General features: G+C 47.4%; 1 protein-coding gene across 1 annotated transcript; it reads left to right on the top strand.

Moving 5' to 3' along the window:
• The first annotated feature begins 2287 nt into the window (after window positions 1-2287).
• On the top strand, window positions 2288-19215 carry Itgb7 (integrin subunit beta 7). Its single transcript, XM_003476029.5, has 16 exons — window positions 2288-2385; window positions 9701-9748; window positions 10123-10326; window positions 12252-12453; window positions 12533-12703; window positions 13376-13617; window positions 13976-14134; window positions 14437-14532; window positions 14659-14748; window positions 16237-16380; window positions 16664-16863; window positions 17298-17521; window positions 17700-17919; window positions 18065-18273; window positions 18607-18767; window positions 18940-19215. Exons 3-16 carry the CDS (start codon window positions 10126-10128, stop codon window positions 19018-19020), a joined length of 2400 nt encoding a protein of 799 aa, XP_003476077.1. The 5' UTR covers window positions 2288-2385; window positions 9701-9748; window positions 10123-10125; the 3' UTR covers window positions 19021-19215.
• The last annotated feature ends 292 nt before the right edge of the window (window positions 19216-19507 follow it).

The raw sequence follows: 19507 nt of genomic DNA, 5'->3' as shown, positions 1-19507 counted from the left end.
GATGTTATTGGAATCCCAGTAAATTAATTTTAATCTACCACCACCAACGCATCCCATGGCAAGAGTATAGATACCAACGCATATTCCAAGTGAAGGGCAGCCAAAGGGTCCTAAATCCAATCCCTGTGAGGGTATAGGGACAAAGGCCCTGATCCTAGGCCTCTCCCAGAATTTATTATCTTGTGAAGAAATGGGTGGCTCAGCAGGGGTGGCTCAGGGATGAGTGACAGTGAGGATGGTGGGAGTAACTTGAGCTGGCTATCCAGGTAGGGAGAAAAGCATCCTGCAAAATGGAGAGATAGGGCTGGGGATTTAGCTCAGCGCATAAGCGCCTGCCTTGCAAGTGTGAATTTGATCCCCCTTATGATAAAAAAAAATGCAGAGATAAGGATATGCAGAAGGATCAATTTGCATAATTCAATTAAGGTAGCAACTGGATTGTTTTAGGAGGCTGTTGCTTCAGTTTCTGATATGTAAATTTTTGTGCCCTGGGGAGTCATAGCCTCTTTACCTTGAAGCTCCTACCCAGTTGACATTCTGGGAGCTGTTGGCTCTAACATCCCGATGTGCTCATATCCTTTACAGAGGGCACTAAGGGAGGAAACAGGACTGTCTGTTGGCTATAGAGATTGCATGTTAGCACCTCTGTGAGCCTTATTTGCAATGCTTAGAGCCAATTGAAGAGAGAAGGAAATACCATAGCCAGCTCTGTACATATTAGTATAAGGAAATAAGTCTCCAAATAATCAAAGTTGCAGCAATTGTTCTCATTTAAGGGGAAATACTGGAGTTGTCTCCCACACGTTGCCTACTTTGTCCCTGGCTTGCTTGCCTTTTTTTTTTTTTTTTTTTTTTCTTTTATTGAGAAAAGGTCCCTGTAGCTCAGGCTGGCCTCGAACTCACTGTGTAGTTCAGGCTGACCTCAAACTCCCGGCAGTCTTCCTGCCTCAGCCTTCTGAGTGCTGGGCTCCCAGGTGTACTTCTGTCATCCTTGGTTTTCTTCACTGGTGAGCTGTGTATATGGGACAGAGCTGAGAATGTAGGATAGGAGAGGAGTGAAGGAAAGCAGAAGAGGAAAGTGAAAGAAGATTAAGAGGAAACCAAGGCCTGTGGGGGAAGAGGGTCATTGCTATGGTAACAACCTCCAGTTGTGGGGGAAGGGTAAAGGTCTTAGGTGTCCAAAAAGCCTAGGGACACCCAGAGAAGGGCCCTCCCGGCAATTCCACTTCCAGAATCCTTGCTGCATACTAAACATCTTCTGTGAGACTGGCACTTTGCTAAGTGCTGTGGCTACAGCTGCCAGCCTCACGGCCCCTTCTTGCCCCTGGTAGTGCTCCTGGTAGGGGAGAGAGCTCTGTGAACACAGACTTCTGTCCAGGAACCTCTTAAGCTCCCTGTGGCCGCGCATGCTTGTGACAAATCCCATACATATCTTCTGCAATCAGTTCCTCCTGCTCCTGCCTCAGCTTCAGTAACTTCTTGCATGCTGCTCCTTTCTCCTCCACCTTCCTCAGGTGCTACTACCCTTGTTCCTTGGCCCCATATCATATTCCCCAAGCCTGGCCCTGTGCCCCTCTTCAACTTTCCAGGTGTCTGGACCACAGGTTTCCCAAGCCTTGCCCTTTTTCAACCCTCTTGCTTCTCATTCCTGCTAATTCTCTTACAGAGACACCAGTATATGCCAAGTACCCTTGTGTAATGGATATGCATTATCTCATTTAATTCTCACCACAGCAGCCACAAGAGAGGTTAAGAAACTTGGCTAAGGGCTTTACTAACTTGTAAAAGAGAACTGGGATAGAGCTTCGGCATTTTGGCTCCAGAGCCTGTGCAATAAAGCACATGGATACAATCAGTGGCCCTTGCATTTTAAAAATGCATAGTAATCTCTAACTTCCCCTCTTTGCAGTACTTGTTGCCTCCATATTGCTTCCTATTTTGGTCTTTCCTACCATATGAGGAAGTGGGAGATCATCAGTGTTGGAGAGAGGCAGACTTGCTTGCAAATCCAAGACCAGCCACTTGCTAGATGCTTGACCCTGGGCAAAGTTCTTTACTCCTTGCATCCAAATCCTCAATCTCTGCATTTATAAATTGGCGTTGGGGAGAGGGACTGACCTCTGTCTACTGAGGTTGTTAGGTCCACTAACTGCAACATGACACTGCTCACACAGCAAAGCCTCACTAGCTGAAGAGCCTGCTTCTAGATCCCTGTATCATCCACTCTTGGTGATCTAGCCTCTCCCCTATCTGCTCCACTTTCTCTTAGATCAGTCACCCAGGGTTCCCCCACCCCAGGGTGTGTCACTTCCTCCTCTGCAGCCTTCCGATCAGTGCACAAAGGCTGTGGCTGCCACCAGAGGAAGGGCTGCTCTGCACACACCTGTGAGTACTAGGGCCCTGGGCCCTCCTGTCTCCTCTCCTTTCAATCCCAGCCACCTGGTCCCAACCCCACGGAGAGAAGGCTGTAATCTGGATATCAGGATGCTGCCTGTCTTGAGAAGGGCTCTGACCTTTCTGCATTTCTAAGATTCCTGCTCCCTCCTCTTAATTTCACAGATCGCTTCTTTGGTTGGTTTCCCAAGAGAGAGGCTGCAGGGAAGGGAGAAGATGAGAATGTGTGGTGCTATCCTTGGTGCCTGCTATGTGCCAGGGTTATGCAAAAGTAGGTTCCTCCCACATTCCCCCAGCTGCCATCCCTGCTGCCAAAGCTTTGTTCTTAGCTCAAGTTGTTAGTCAGTGCCTTGGCTGCAGACCTCACACTCCCAGGGGTCAGTTCTGTTCCCACTTTGTGACTCTGAGTGGGTTCTATTTGGTGTGGGAGATGTGGATGGCTTGGGGAAAGCCCTGTTTCCCTGTATCTGAGGCATATTACAGTGGCTCATCCAGGCTGGCCTGGTTCCCCAGTAGTGAGTAACGGTTTTACTTCAAGGGTTATGTTTCTTCCAAGAAGGACAAGTGCTTTTATCCTTTAATCAAAGAACAATCCAAGTGAGACAAAGAGTTCCTGAGTGAACTGGTTTATTGCAATGTATAGAAAAGTGGGGTAAGCGAAAATTGCTAAAGGTGGTATATGAAAATATAGGCAAAAGTAGATTTTAAAAAAAGTAGATAGAAAATTACTGTGGTGCAGTGTTAGTAACAAACCAAACACTTTGCATCTATGGAGGAAATTGTCCAAATGGTCTAGGCGGCACTTTTACCATCTTGAGTGCCATCCAGCCAACAACAATGAAGTTAAAGCACCCTGCTCTCAGGCAAGGTCTCCAGTGGCCACCACCTCTTCCGAGTGTGTATCTGTAAAGAGTAGGGTTACCGCAAGATATGCTTCAAGTAGCTGTCTGAAGACACTGGTATTAATAGTTCCAGAGGATGTGTTAGCTCAGCTTCCAGATGTCAATTTTTGGAGGGGAAGGTCCTGAACACCACTTGCTTATTTACGTACTGGCACACAGTTGTCAATGTAGCTATAGGTCAGCCAGAGGACTGTCAGCCAACCACTAGGTCTGTTACAGCTTGTGTTACAAGAGAAAGCTCAAAACGGACTTAGTGTTATCAAAGGATATTTGTATTAATCATTAAAGTGTCAATTTATGAACTGGGGATGTAACTTAGTGGTAGAACAATGGCTTAGTATGCATGAGGCCCTTGGGTTCAATGCCTGGCACCAGAAAACAATTTTACTTTGATTCAGGAGTCATAGCAAAGCAAAACATGTGTCATAACAGGGGGCAATGAGGTATATACTGGAAGCAGAATTGAGTCCCGGGAGAGAAGGAAACACTGATGACCCCCAAGAAAGAGAAATGGATTAGGTGGAGCCCACTGAGGTGAGTGAGTAGATGACACCCTAGGATGGTGATGGTGCTGGGGTTCGAGAGGAGCAAAGCAGCAGATGTATACAAAGGCCCGACTTGTTTCAATCCCTGATCTATTTCCTGTTCACTGTGCGACCTTGGTTTGCACTTGGGGACTTAGGTTTCTTTCTGAAAAAGGAGGAGGTTGAAGCAGAAGATTCTGCCATTCTACAGTTAGGATCAGACAGGAAAAGGAAGTAAAATAAAGAACTGTGAAGAAGCAGAGAAGAGAAAAGCCACAGAGAGATGTAATGGATTATATTTTTATTTTTTGAGACAGGGTCTCCCTATGTAGTTCAGGCTCGCTTTGAACTAATTAGCTTAGGCTGGCCTCGCCTCAAACTCGTGGAGATTCTCTTTCTGAGCTGCCCGAGTGCTAGAAGTACAGGCATGTACCACCACACCCAGCTAGAAGTTTTGAATGAATAGGAGAAAGAAGAAAGAGGGAAGAAGAATCGAGAGGAGAGGGCTAAGGAAGAGCAGTCTACAAGTCCAGGGCCCCTTTCAGGGACATGGGCAGGCTTGAGATCTCTGGGTTTGCCCTCTCCCAGCAACCCCTGAGGCAGTGGGGCCCCACCTGTGAGATGAGTCAAAGCTGGGCTTTGTGCGGCAGCATCTCCAGCCTCCCTGACCACAACAGGCGAGGCTAACAGGGTTGAGGTTACACTGGGCTGGCTTCTCTCCGTGGGCGGAGCTCCGTTTTGTATCTAACCTTCTTGAGGTCGGGGGCAGCAGGGAACAGGATGGGGGTGTTCAACGACTCAACTTGACACCCCACCCTCTCCCCACACTCCAGGCATAGAGTCAGTGTCTCTTCTCAGGATAGAGGAGATGCCTGCCTATTGACCCCACAACTCTTTCTCCTCTGGGGATTTATCTCACAGAGTCACTTCCACGCATGTAAACTGATAAGCACGCTATTTTTCCTTGCAGCATTATTTGTAATAGGGAACAATTATAAACAATTTAGTTGATTACTTAGTTAAGATTTTTTGGGTGCTGGGGATGGGACCCAGGGCTTTGCACTCTACTAGCTACATTCCCAGCCCCAAAACAATTTAAATGCTCTTCATTAACTACAACACGATGTGCCCATGCAATGGAAATCTGTACGGGTGTGAAGGTAAAAAAGTGGACAGATCTTTAAGAAAAGTAGTAAAAGTATAATACACAAAAGGCAAAATTGTGTATGTTCTATCATTTGTAGAATTCTATCACTTGATCATTTGAAAAGTATAGATATTAATATCTGTAAAAAAATTTCTAGAAAGCAAAGAGAATAAGCTAGAGTAGGTGTAAAAATGGGTTGAATGGGTCATGAAACTTAACTTTTTAATTTTTAATGGTAAAATATACACTGAAATTTATCATTTTATTTTATTTTTTTGTCTTTTTATCGGTACCAGGGATCGAACTCAGAACTGCCTGCTTCCAAGGCAGGAAGCTTATGCCGCTGAGCTATACCTCCAGCCCTGAAATTTATCATTTTAATTATTGTAAATTCATAACCCTTTAAACCATTCCTAAAAGAAACTGCTCTTAGCTGACAATGGTGGCACACATCTGTAACCCCAGCATTCTGGGAGGCTGAGGCAAAAGAATGACAAATTCAAACTCAGCTTGGACAATTTAGCAATTCAATGAGGCCCAGTCTCAAAATATAAAACTAAAAATGGGAACTCGGTGTGGTGGTGCATACCTGTAATCCCAGCACTCACTGAGTTTGAGGCCAGCTCGTCCTATACATAGTAAGTTCAAGGTCAGCCTGAACTACACCAGTAATACCTGTCTCAAAAAAAAAAAAAAAAAAAAAAAAAAAAAAAAAAAAAAAGAATGAGTTGAGTAGCCAGGCACAGTGGCTCATGTCTGTAATCCCAGCATTTGGGAGGCTGAGGCAGGAGGGCTGTTGTGAGTTCGAGACCAGCCAAACTGCACAATGTACTCAAGACTAACCTGAACTTCACAGTAAGACCCTGTCTCAAAAAGAAAAAAAAAGAGAAGGAATGAGTTGAGGATGTAGCTCAGTGTGAAGGTTCTGAGTTCAGTGCTCAGTATTGCCAAAGGAAAAAATAGAAGATATTAATCAGTCACGCTGCATTCCCCACTCCTCCATGTGGTTCCTTGGTAATCACTAATCTATAGAGTTTCTTAGGTTGGATGTTTTCATACAAATGGGATAATAGAAAATGGAGTCCTTGGGGCTGGGGGTTTAGCTCAGCGGCATAAGCGCCTGCCTTACAAGCTGGCAGTCGTGAGTTCGATCCCTGGCACCGATAAAAAGACAAAAAAAAAAAAAAAAAAATGGAGTCCTTGGCTGGGAGTTTAGCTCAGTGCATAAGTGCCTGCCTTGTAAGCCTGTGGTCGTGAGTTCAGTCCCCAGTACCAAAAAAACAAAGAAAAAAGGAAAATGGAGTCCTTTATGACTGGCTTCATTGCACTTAACATACTATTTTCAATATTCATCTATTTTTTAAAATATTCATCAATTTTGCCAGGGACTTAGCTCAGTGGTGTGAGCACCTGTCTGGCAAGCATAAGATCATTAGTTCCATCCCTGGTACAAAAAAAAAAATCATCAAATTTTTTTCTTTTTTCTTGGTACCGGGGATAGAAATCATGACTGCCTGCTTGCAAGGCAGGTACTTATGCCGCTGAGCTAAATCCCCAGCCCCCCAAAATCATTAATTTTGTAGCACACATCAACAACTTTTTGTTTCTTGTGGTCTAATAATATTATAATAGATATACAATACCTCTTGTTTACCCATACACCAACTAATGGATAACTGGGTTGTTTTCCATCAGATAGCTGTTTTGAATAGTGTGGCCATGAACATTCAAGTACACATTTTTGTCTGAACACTTGTTTTTTCTTTTTTTGAAAGAGGGTCTCACTATGCAGTTCAGACTGGCCTTGAACTAACTGTGTAGTTTAGGTTGGCCTTGACTCACAGTGATCCTCCCACCTCTGCACCCCCAAATGCTAGGATTTACAGGTGTGGGCTGCCATGCCTGACTAAACACTTTATTTTGTTTTTTTTTTGTACCAAGAATCGAACTCAGGGCTCATGCTTGCTACATAGGTGCTGCTTGAACACCTGTTTTCAATTATTTTTCCTTTTCATCTTTTGCTTCACAAATGACATATATTCAAAGAAGGAAAAATTTGACAAGATGTCCATTCCATGGCTCCTTTTCCTCCTCCTTCCTGTTGCTCCTCAGCTCCCCAAAATTGAATTGTGATTGAGGGTATTTCAGTTCTTTTCTGCTTTTTTTTCCTGGAGATTGAATCCAGGAGCTGATGATGCATGCTGGAAGTGCTATACCTGGAACTCACAAGTGAACCTCCTGCCTCCTGGTGCTGGGATTACAGATGTGCGTCATCAGGCTTGGCCTTTTCTAAGAGTTCACAGTTTTAGCAGTTATACTTAAATTTTGACAAAAATGATTTTTAGTTAAGTTTTGTATGCTATAGAGTTCTAACTTCACTCTTTCATATATGCCTATCCAGTTATCCCAGCACCTTTTAATGAAGACTATTATAGTCTCATTGAGGTTTTTGTCCACTTTGTTGAAAATTGGTCATAGGTGAATAAGCTTCCTTTTAGGAATCAGACTCTATTCCATTGAGTTCTGTGGTCTGTCCTTATGCCAGTACAACATTGTTTTGATCAATATGGCTTTATAATAAGCTTTGAAATTGGGAAATGTGAGTACTCAATTTATTTTTTTCAAGATTTTTTTTAGGGGCTGGGGATTTAGCTCAGTGGCATAAGCACCTGCCTTGCAAGCAGGCAGCCATGAGTTCGATCCCCGGTACCAATAAAGACAAAAAAAAAGATTTTTTAAAAAAAGGGCCGAGAGTATAGCTCTGTGGCGTAAGAGTCTGCTTGGCAAATATGAGGTTGTGAATTTTATCTCCAGCACCAAAAATAAATAAAATAAAATAATTAAGTTTATTGGTACATTTTATATATACATAATGATCACATTCCTTATAAGAAATTCAGACCAGTACATGATGTACTTTGATTATATTTTTCCTATTTCCCTCCCCTCCCTTCAACCCCTTTCCCCTCCTTATGACTACTTGGGATTCTGTGTACTTCCATTTGAATTTTAGGGTCAGCTTTTCTGTTTCTCTCTTTTTTCTTTTTTTTGTTGTACCAGGGATCAAACTCATGACCTGTGCTTGCCAGGCAGGAGCTTATTCCATTGAGCTAAATCCCTGGCAGTTTTTCTATTTCTGAAAAAAAACAAAGACCCAGTCGGATTTAACATTTTGATTTTTGAAGCATGGTAATGAACTATCTAGTCAAGTGGGATTTTTTTGTTGTTGTTTGTTTGCTTTTTTGGTACCAGAGAATCAAACTCAGGACCTCGTGCTAGCAAGGCAGACACTTAATGCTGCTGAGCTAAATCCCCAGCCTATTGTTGTTTTAGAGACAGGAGCTCACTATATAACCAGGCTGGCCTAAAACCAAGAATACTCCTGCCTTAGCCTCCAGAGTGCCTAGCTTTTGTCATTTTGTGGTGTTGGAGATTTGACACAAGGCCTTGTGTGTGATAATCATTCTTTCTACCACTGAGCTACAATCCCAGCCCTTTAATTATTTTTTTATTTGTCTTACTCTGTAATTCAGGTTGACCTTAAACTCATTATATAGCCCAGGCTGGCTTCAAATTCAGTGATCCTCCTGTCTTAGTCTTCTTTTTTTTTTTTTTTTTTTGGTGCTAGTGATCGAGCTCATGACTTCGAGTTTGCCAAGCAAGCACTTACGCTGCTGAGCTAAAGCCCCAGCTCCTCCTTCTTTTTTTCTTCACCATAATATTTCTTGTTTTCTTCCAAATAGTTGTCCATGTCTTCATATATGATAATATCAAACATAACAAAATAGTATAAAGCCAATCAAAAGAATGAAAGCATTATAGGACTTCAAAATCAGATAACAGGAAATGAAAAGTGGTTACTTGTTTTCTTCAAAGAAGTTGTCCATACCATAACACATAATAAAATCAAATAAAACACAACAGAATAAAACCAATCAAAACAAAAGAATAAAAGTATTATAGGACTTCAAAATAAGACGATAGGAAATCAGCAATGGCTACCATAATGAGTCCCAGCCTTCTGTGTGCTGGGATTACAGGTGTGTGCCACCATGTTTGGCTCTAATTAGGTCTTTTTTTTCTGATTATTTTTTTAAAAAGTTTTTTTTTTTTTTTTTTTTTATCGGTACCAGGGATGGAACTCATGACTACCTGCTTGCAAGGCAGGTGCTTATGCCACTGAGCTAAATTCCCAGCCCCTCTGTTTATGTTTTTAAAAATCAGGAACTGCATGGTTTTCCTAGAGGTCTTCCCAGGAATTACCCCATGTCCAGGTTTTTTGTAACCTAGAGTTCATTTGTGCAAAGTACAGAAATGAGGAAATTTTACCAACCTTGGTATTCTTCCCTTGTCTGGGACCTTTAGGAAGTTCTTCACCAGGCATGGTGGCATATTCTGGGAGACTGAGGCAGGAGGACTGAAAGTTCAAGCCCAGTGTGGGCAACTTAAGTGACTTGATGAGACCCTGTCTAAAAGTAAAAAGGGATGGGGATGTGCTCAGGTGTGAAGGCTGTGGGCTGCCAAATAAGCAAAAATGGAAGTTTTCCTGATCTAATCTTCTTTCCTCACCAACAAATAGAACAACGATTGCCTGACTCTCACACAGTCCATCTGCTCCAGCCTTTTTTCTTTGCCTTTCTACATAGCGACGTGCTTTCTTATTTAGAATCCAAGACTGTGCAAGCAGTGAGGCTGTCAGCTTAGATTGTTTACACAGCTCCCTCACTTTACAGATGCAGACGCTGAGGTCCAGAGAGAAAGCCTGAAGTGCCATACATCCAGTGAGTACGTGGGCTGGGACAGCAGGACAGATCTAGTGTTCCAGTGCTCCCTGCGGTTCAGTTCTACTTCTACTGTGGTGTGGAGTCTTGATGGGGAGACTCAGGTGGGGTCCTGGGTGCCTCCAGCCCAGCCCTCAGATCCTTTGGGGTCTGTGTCTGTGAAGTCTGCACACAGGAAGGACTGGTCTTCTTGAAGGCTGCTATCCTGGCCTGGTTCAACCCCTTCCTGTCATTTTGAAGAAACTGCTGAATCCACAGGAGAATGTAAAACTGAGGAGAAATAAACTTTTGGGAGTGGAAACACAGTGCAGTTTAGAGGACTGAGAGCTTAGTAATCCTGAGGATCCATGTGCCCCCTTTCTATCCTTGTACAGGCCATGGTGGTTTGGTCAGTGTCTCTTGTTTTCCTGCTGGTGCTGGGCAAAGGTGAGAGTGAGCTGGATGACAAGATCTCCCCCCGAGGGAAGGCTACAGAATGGGGGGATCCTGACCTGTCCTTGCCAGAGTCCTGCCAGCCAGCCCCTTCCTGCAAAGAGTGTATCCTCTCACACCCGAGTTGCGCATGGTGCAAACAACTGGTAAAAATGGGCCTGCAGCCTTTGAGTCATGTGTCTGTGTGTGCATTGCCTAGATGTACATATGTGGCTGTGTGGGCATACATGTGTTTTTTCTGGGTACACTGCAGTCTCAGGTATAATTGAGTGTGTGCACACAGGACTGCTATATGGGACTGTGTGAATTTGCTTTCACATGCTTACAAGTTTCCTGTGCATGCATGATTAGATTTATATGTTTATTGTGTATGTGTGTGTGAAGAGCTTATGATTCTGACTATAGAAGGGCACATGTCTGTGCGAATTCATGCTTGTATATAGATAGAATGGCCTGCTGTGCCTGTATACATGTGAAAAAGTATGTTGGCTATTTCAGGGTGCCATAGCAAGATACCACAGATTAGGTGGCTTAAATCATATAACCCAGGTTGGCCTTGAAGTCATGGCAGTCTTCTTGCCTCAGCCTCCAGCATGCTGAGAATTCAGGCATGTATTACCATGCCAGACAAGAAATATTTCTTTCTTTTTTCTTGGTACCAGGGATTGAACTAATGATGTTGTGGTTGTTAGGCAAGCACTTATGCCACTGAGTTAAAGCCCTGGCCTTTTTATTTACAATCTTTTTTTTTTTTTTCTTTTTGCTTTTTATCGGTACGGAGTTTATTTACAATCTTGAAAGACTGAGAAGGCCAAGATCAAAGTGCTGGCTGATTTAGTTCTCTGGTGAAGACCCCTCCGCCTAGCTTGTTGTATCATTATATAGCAGAGAGAGACAGGCCCAGGTTCTCTGGTGTGTCTAAGGACACTAATCCCATCACAAGGGGCTCACACTCATAAGTTGATCTAAATCTAATTACTTCCCTAAACCCCATCTCCATGAACATAGGAATTTGGAGGAGAGTACAGTCTAGTCTGTAGCAGAAAGTGCCTGGGTTCCTCAGTCTCAGTTCCTGGATGTATTCCTGAATGTGAGCAGGAGGAAGGGAAGGCCCCCACAGCTCTGTGTGCTTGTGGTGGAGTGTGCAGGAAACCTCGAGCTCAGTGGCTAGCAGGCTGCAGAATAAAATCTCCTTGATTATTGTTGCACAAGGATGTTCTTTGTGGATACAGTAAAGAGGCATGGTTCACAGTAGAGCCCTCCCGGCTACTAAGCTGGTGGTGGTGGTGGTGGTGGTGGTGGTGGGGGACAGGACCACTATCTCTGTCACAGAAAGATGAGTTAGATCAGTGTAGGCTCCTGCTATGGGGGAGAGGGGCTGGCAGATTCAGAGGGCCATCAGATGGGTCCAGGAGAAAGGCAGGTAGTGTATCTGGGAGAACAGGGAGAATAGACACAAATTCAGGTCTGCAGGAGGCAGGGAACCAGAGGTGCCAGGCTGCGGTTGGGAAGATGAGCCTCAGGACAACCAGGTCTGCGTCTGCCTTTGCCAATCCCAGACCAGAGGCTGGCACCCGGGCCAGCTGAGAAGCCACTCTAACCATTTCCTTCCCCTGTGGCTTGCCAGTCAGTGCAGGGGGACCAGGCACACTGGGGAAAGGCGGCTCCTCTTTGACCCTGTCTGCCTCTCCAAGAACCCTGGGTCTTACTTAGCCTGACCCCTTCTCATTCTGATCTGAACATGCAAGGGACTCTTTCTGTGGTAGTGAGGTCAGAGATCTCAACAGGAAGTTTGTGCTCTAGGGAGAGGGGAAGGATGGGTGGCTGGGGGAAGGGGGAGGTAAGGGGAGACGGGGAAGGACTGGTCTAGGAAATGGGGTCTCTGAAAAGGAAAAAAAAGGCCAGAGTTCAAGGTCAACTGTAGAAGAGGGAGGAGGGAACCAGACGGGCTCTGGGAGTTGACTAATAGCTGAGAAACAGGCGACTGGGGAGACCAGGTTCTCAGGGTGGTTCTGAGGGCAGGCAGGGGCCGACCACACTGGGTCCCGACACGAACCTCCTCGCCGCCCAGAATTTCACCGCCTCCGGAGAGGCGGAGTCGCGGCGCTGCGCGCCGCGCAAAGACCTGCTGGCTCGGGGCTGCCCAGCACAGGAGCTGGAGGAGCCCCGGGGCTGGCAGGAGGTGCTGCAGGACGAGCCGCTCAGTCACGGCTACCGCGGCGAGGGGGCCACGCAGCTGGCGCCACAGCGGGTCCGAATCACTCTGCGGCCAGGTGAGTACCAGGCGGAACGGCCGAGGGAAGGTCCGGGCTGGGGACCGAGTGTGTTGGCTGATTCGCGTGCACCCGCCAGGAGAGCCCCATCAGCTCAGGGTCCGTTTCCTCCGCGCGGCGGGATACCCGGTGGACTTGTACTACCTTATGGACCTGAGCTACTCCATGAAGGACGACCTGGAACGCGTGCGCCAGCTGGGTCACGCCCTGCTAGTCCAGCTCCAGAAGGTCACCCACTCTGTGCGCATCGGTGAGCGCGCGGGCCATCCTAATCCTTGCCTCTGCTGCTACCTTCCGCCGTTGCCTGAGCTTTGCCAAATCCTAGAATCACAACTCCACCCCCCTGCTCTCTCCCAGTGTTTAACAGACTTGCCAGGCCACGGGATTCTCACTTCTTTCCATAGAAACACCATCTTTTAGGTCATTCATAGCTGGAGAGGTCATAGACTGTCCAGTAGGACCCCTCACTTTACAGGAGGGCTGAAGCCCAGTGTTGGAGCAACAGTGTTCACACAGCTGCCCAGCATCATACAGCTGCCCTGGACCTAACAAATTGGACAGTCCTCTGATGCTACCGTCTCAGCCCGGACTCCTGGCAAGGCCTTCCTGACACTGTCCCTACTTTCCATTCTGTGTGCACCTCTCCTGCATTCCAGAACCTCTGCTTTGCCTCCAGCGACTTCTGTGTCCTACATTCTGGGTTACCTCAGCCTTTTGGAAGCCCCTATTTGCCAGTTGTGTCCTCTTTTTAATTCCCCTGCGCCATTGCCAGCCCGGGGGGTCTCACTCTTTCCTGGATACTGGGTCCCTGATTTCTAGGTGCACTGCCCATTGCTTCTCTAGGACCAACCTTTCCCTTTCCATGGACTTTTCCTTCTGAGTCACCTGTGATTCCTGGCACAGCCTTTTTGCCCATCCCCAGGTTTTGGCTCCTTTGTGGACAAAACAGTGCTGCCCTTTGTGAGCACAGTGCCCTCCAAACTGCGCCACCCTTGCCCTAGCCGGCTGGAGCCCTGCCAGTCACCTTTCAGCTTTCGCCATGTGCTGTCTCTCACGGGGGACGCTCAGGCCTTTGAGCGAGAGGTGGGGCGCCAGAATGTATCTGGCAACCTGGACTCACCTGAAGGCGGCTTTGATGCCATTCTACAGGCTGCTCTCTGCCAGGTGAGGAGGCGGGCTGGGAGAAGAGTCTGAATGACTATCATCAGTAGTACTGCCCCGGTGGTTGTGTGGTGCCTGATTCTCTGGAGGTGCCATTCATATCATCTTCACTGTACTTTGTGTATTTATTTTAATAACTACTTGGTGGATTGGAGTGAAACATGGTACCCTGAAGAAGAGGCTCCTTTTTCTATTTCCCTCCTTTAATAGTAGCAGCCCTGTTTTGGGAGTGGGGAGGGCAGAAGAAGCAGGGAGATGGAGGTAGAGAGATGGACAACTGAGATATCTGTGGCTCCCAGGGCTGGCTGAAGTGGTTCTAGGACTGTGCACAGGTCCACAGCCCAGTGCCCCCTTACCACAGGAGCAGATTGGCTGGAGAAACGTGTCCCGGCTGCTGGTGTTCACTTCAGATGACACATTTCACACAGCTGGGGATGGGAAGTTGGGTGGCATTTTCATGCCCAGTGATGGGCGCTGCCACCTGGACAGCAATGGCCTCTACAGTAGCAGCTCAGAGTTCGTGAGTGCCTCCTCACTCCAGCCCTCTTCATTTGAGCCCCTTTGGCCCCTACTTCCCACCCCTTGGCCTCCCATCCTCATTGTCAACCATCCTATAGACATCCTCCTGCCATCTTCCCTTGTAGATCTCGATCCTAGGGCAGGAAGCCTGTGTCTCACACTCCTTACCTCTTTTCTCTTTACTAAGCCTCCAGGACTCCTCCAGCTGGTGGAACCCTGGGTCCTGGGTTTCCTGAGCTGAGGGCGCCTGGCACATTGTGGGGAGACCCATGGCACTCATCTTGTCCCCACTCCTTGCCTCAGGACTACCCCTCTGTGAGTCAAGTAGCCCAGGCCCTCTCTGCAGCAAACATCCAGCCTATCTTTGCTGTCACCAGTGCCACACTGCCCATCTACCAGGTGAGAGCTGAGTGCAGACTTTCCCTGTCCGCAGCCTCCTCATTTCTTCTACACCAATCTCTACCCTGCCATGTGCTTCCTTTCTGGGCCACTGGTTCTGTCCATTCCCAACTTATCCTAACTTAGGAGCTGAGCCAGCTGATTCCCAAGTCTGCAGTGGGGGAGCTGAGTGAAGACTCCAGCAATGTGGTGCAGCTCATCATGGATGCTTACCACGTGAGAGCCAGTCGGTGGGGGTGGGGTGGCGAGAGTAGGCACAGGGGTGAGGTGGAAAGGAAGCCTCAGCTGAGGTGATAGAACCAAGAGCCAAGAGCATTCTTTTTTTTTTCTTTTTCGTTTTTATCGGTACCAGGGATCCAACTCACGATTGCCTGCTTGCAAGGCAGGTGCTTATGTCGCTGAGCTAAATCCCCAGCCCCACCAAGAGCATTCTTGATAGATGTGTTTTGAAATTTTGTTTTCTTCCTCTTTGTCTTCTTCCTCCTCCTCTTCTTTTTTCTTTTTATTCTTGAAATAAAATGGATTTGAAATATGAAAAAAATAAAAAATCAAGGGCATGGCTACTTTTTGATTCTACCATTCCACAGCTGCTCCTGCAGTTTGCATGTGACTGTCATGGGTAGATCACTGTAACATTCATAAATTTTGTTTTTGTTTGTTTTTGGTTTTTTTTGAGACAAGTCCTCACACGTAGTTCAGGCTGTCCTTAAACTCATGGTGTGCTTGCCTGTAATCCCAGTACTCAGGAGACTGAGGCATAAGGATCACTGTGAATTTGAGGCCAGCCTGGGTTGTGTGATGCCTGAGTCTCTGGAGGTGCCATTCATATTATCTTCACTGTACTTTGTGTATTTATTTTAATAACTACTTGGTGGATTGGAGTGAAACATGGTACCCTGAAGAAGAGGCTCCTTTTTCTATTTCCCTCCTTTAATAGTAGCAGCCCTGTTTTGGGAGTGGGGAGGGCATAAAATGAGTTCAAGACCTGCCTGAACTGCAGAGCAAGACCCTGCCTAAAAAAGAAAAAAAAAAAAGTAAAATAAAAATAAACCCATAATTATCCTTCTGCCTCAGCCTCCCAATTGCTGAGATTGCAAGTGTGCACCACTGTGTGGTCAGAACCAGAGACTTTTGTAAGTGGAATAAAAAGTCCAAAGTATTCTTTAGACCTCGGTTGTATTTTTGCATCTAGATCGTAGGATTCTTTTTTTTTTGTACTGGGAATCAGGATCTTGCACCTGCCAGGTAGGCATTGTGCCACTGAGCTATATCCCTCACCCTAGGTTTATAGGGTTCTTGACAGGGGCCACATCCTAAACAATGGTGAGAGAATTTCTGAGACAGCATTAGATTTCCCAAGGCAAACTCCATGTAATGAATCTGCCTTTAGACCACATATGCTGTGCACACAGATTACATGTCCTGACCTGGGGTTGACAAATAGCCACTATATATTTATGGTGCTTGACAACCTGTGGCCCTTGCTGGCAGCTGGGCTGCCATGCTGTAGGAGAGGTTCCCAGAGACCCAGAATTCCTCATTTCTCTCAAGGTCCTCCTCTAGAATTGTCTCTTCATTGGGCAGGAATGGAAGGAGCTGCTGGTGGCAGGAGGCAGATTCAGACAGAACTGAGAATCACTATCGAGGATGGGGGGTATGGTCAGGAGTTCTGCTCTTACATGGCTCCTTCCTCTCACCTTGCAGAGCCTGTCATCCACCGTGATCCTTGAACACTCTTCACTGCCCCCTGGGGTCAACATCTCTTATGAATCCTACTGTGGGGGTACTGAGACGAAGGTTGAGGCTGGGGTCCGGGGACAGTGCAACCACGTTCGCGTCAACCAGACGGTGAGCACCAGCCAGCGGTCGCCAGGATGGAGGTGGGGAGTGGGACACTGACGCAGGTGGTGAAAGATGGGGGCAGGCACAGAGCACGTGCAGGGTGGTCTTCCACTGGACCTTTCTGAGGGGCTGTAATGCATGGGTTTCTTCAACTATGTATCTGGGAGATGGGCGTTAGCATGATTGTGTATGTTAACATTTACTGTGAGGTGGTATCTTGCACCATCAGGGGCTTGGGCTCATGTGTGCATGTATCACTTAGTCTTGCTCCTGCCTGCCCTGTTCTCAGGTGGATTTTTGGGTTACGCTCCAAGCTAAGAGTTGCCTCCAAGAGCCCCATTACCTGAGGCTTCGAGCTCGGGGCTTCTCGGAGGAGCTGACTGTAGAGCTGCATACTCTGTGTGATTGTAACTGCAGTGACACCCAGCTCCAGGATCTGCACATGCACTGCAGCGGCGGCCAGGGGCAGCTTCAGTGCGGGATGTGTAGGTGAGGGCCTCCTTGTTCTTTCACCCAGCTGATTTGCATAGTGACCTCCCTTCATGTTCCTTCAGTTCTCACTCTACCACTGGGGTACCCTAGACCCGTAGGACTCCTGACTACTGCGCCCGTTTCCCTGATATGCCCAAAGACCTGCTTGGAGCAGAACTCCTTCACTCTTCCCTGTGTCCACCCTTGATGCTCCATTGGGTTCTGGCACTTCAGCCACTTGTCTTTTTCCAGCACTTTCAAAAACCTAGACTTAGCCAGGCTTGGATTATAGCACATGCCTATAATCCCAGCATTCAGAAGGCTGAGGCAGGAGGATCTCCATGAGTTTAAGGCCAGCTTGCACTACATAGGGAGACCTTGTCTCAAGAAAAAAAAAAATCCGGATTTACAGGAAACCTTGGACACAGGTCTCTCCTGCCTTCTCTTTCCAGTTGTCTCCCTGGCCGCTTGGGTCGGCTCTGTGAGTGCTCTGAAGCTGACTTGTCCTCCCCAGACCTGGAGTCTGGCTGCCGGGGCCCCAATGGGACAGGGCCTTTGTGCAGTGGGAAGGGACGATGCCAATGTGGGCGCTGCAGCTGCAGTGGTCAGAGCTCTGGGCGTCTGTGTGAATGTGATGATGCTGGCTGTGAGCGACACGAGGGCAAACTCTGTGGAGGTACCTAGATCCTTTGGGAGGAAGGCAGGGTTAGGGGGTCTTCCTGAGGGCACTTGACTCTGGGAATCTCAGGCACTGGGGGCCTCAGAGATTATGGTGTGTAAGTTGGAGGATGTGCCTGGCATACTTGAGAGGAATTTGGTGCATGGTCTTCACCCTGTGGATGGTTCCACCCCAGGCTTTGGCCACTGCCGATGTGGAGTGTGTCACTGTGAAGCCAACCGCACAGGCAGAGCATGTGAGTGCAGTGGGGATATGGACAAGTGTATTAGCCCTGTAGGCGGCCTCTGCAGTGGACATGGACATTGCAAATGCAACCGTTGCCAGTGCTTGGATGGCTACTATGGTGCTGTATGTGACCAGTGCCCGGGCTGCAAGACACCATGTGAGAAACATAGGTGAGGGCTCAGGTCTTGTCTTGGGAGCAGATCAGTATGGCTTGCTGAGTACCCTGTACCCCACCTGTTCTCCCTCCTGCACGGGATGTGAGGGCTAAGGGGTAATAACTTCCCAGTTAGTAACTTACTGGCATCCACTGGACAGGGACTGTGCAGAATGTGGGGCCTTTGGGACTGGTCCCCTGGCTGCCAATTGCAGCATGGCTTGTGCCCATGCCAACGTGACTCTGGCGCTAGGACCCATTTTGGATGACGGCTGGTGCAAAGAGAAGACACAGGACAATCAGCTGTTCTTCTTCCTGATAGAGGACGAGGCTGGTGGTCGAGTTGTGCTGACAGTAAGACCTCAAGAGAGTAAGTGAAGAAAGGTGCCTGGGACATCTGTAACAGAGCCTTCGAAGTTTAATGGCAGGGCCTTGGAAGTGGGAATGGGGCTGTAAGAAGTGAAAGCAGAGCTGTGACTCCTGGACAGAGGCAGAGATGATGCAGTTAAGGCTCTGGGCTAGAGATGGCAGACCCTTTAGAACTTCCAGTGGTAACAAATGGTCCGCTACAGCATGTGCACCATAGGTCGGCCACCACTGGGAGGACCCTACTGGTTTTCCTCTGAGTTCGAAGCTGGAGATGCTGTAGGCAAATGCTGACATGTCTGGGCCGCCAGCAGTTCAAGTTGTTTCTTCCTCACAGAGAGAGAAGACCACACCCAGGCCATTGTGCTGGGCTGCGTAGGGGGCATTGTGGCAGTGGGACTGGGACTGGTCCTGGCTTACCGGCTCTTGGTAGAAATCTATGACCGCCGGGAATACAGTCGTTTTGAGAAGGAGCAGCTGCAACTCAACTGGAAGCAGGTGAGGAGGCCCCCTCCTATCCCACTGGGCGGGTCCCTTCCTTGCTGCTTTCCCACCCCATACTTGGCCCTGACTCTGCTCTTAGGATCCCGCAAGATCCAGGCTCTTAAAGACTAGACAAAGAGGAGGAATCCTGAGATTTGCTCTCATCATTTACCCCTTTTTCCCACAGGACAGCAACCCTCTCTACAAAAGTGCCATTACAACCACCATCAACCCCCAGTTTCAAAGAGCAGAGAGTCCTGTTCTCTGAGGGGGAATTTACCCAAGCTCTGCCCTCTGGAATGACAGAATGGAGGTGGGACCTAGGAGGCAGCAGCCTGGCTGGGGACTAATCTGCCATCCTACTTCGGTTTTAGTGACAAAGAGCAGCTTCCTCCTGCTGCAACCCTGTTCTTCCATGCCTTGTTCTTCCATCCAAGTATTCAATAAAGTGTCTTACTCCAAACCATAGCTGTCTTCTCTACCCCATCAATGCTTTCAGTCTGGACTTCAGGAAAGGTCAGGTCCACTTCTTTGGGCATCTCACAGCATGAGATCCAACTCTCCAGGTTTGCAGTGTGCTGTACTCTCACATGAACAGACTGCACCAACAGATAAGCCTTGACTGGTATCTTTCCTCAGAACTAATGCCCTGTGTTTGCTTCTACTTTGTTGCTCCTTGGTGGAGAAGAGGGAATTTTATTTTATTTTATTTATTTATTATTTACTTGGTGGTACTGGGGATTGAACTCATGACC

The sequence above is a fragment of the Cavia porcellus genome, unplaced genomic scaffold (assembly GCF_034190915.1).
Source record: "Cavia porcellus strain 051 isolate PalLab524CR breed Dunkin Hartley unplaced genomic scaffold, mCavPor4.1 scaffold_8, whole genome shotgun sequence".
NCBI classification, from domain to species: domain Eukaryota; kingdom Metazoa; phylum Chordata; class Mammalia; order Rodentia; family Caviidae; genus Cavia; species Cavia porcellus.
Note: the sequence above shows the minus strand (reverse complement) of the source record. Positions and strands in the feature narration are given on the sequence as shown.

Excerpts from the sequence above, each read along its gene's own strand:
- Itgb7 (XM_003476029.5), top strand. The coding sequence starts at position 10,126 with ATGGTGGTTTGGTCAGTGTCTCTTGTTTTCCTGCTGGTGCTGGGCAAA. Across the intron at positions 10,327-12,251 it reads GCGCATGGTGCAAACAACTG|AATTTCACCGCCTCCGGAGA; the intron begins GTAAAAATGGGC and ends CTCGCCGCCCAG. Across the intron at positions 14,749-16,236 it reads TCATCATGGATGCTTACCAC|AGCCTGTCATCCACCGTGAT; the intron begins GTGAGAGCCAGT and ends CTCACCTTGCAG.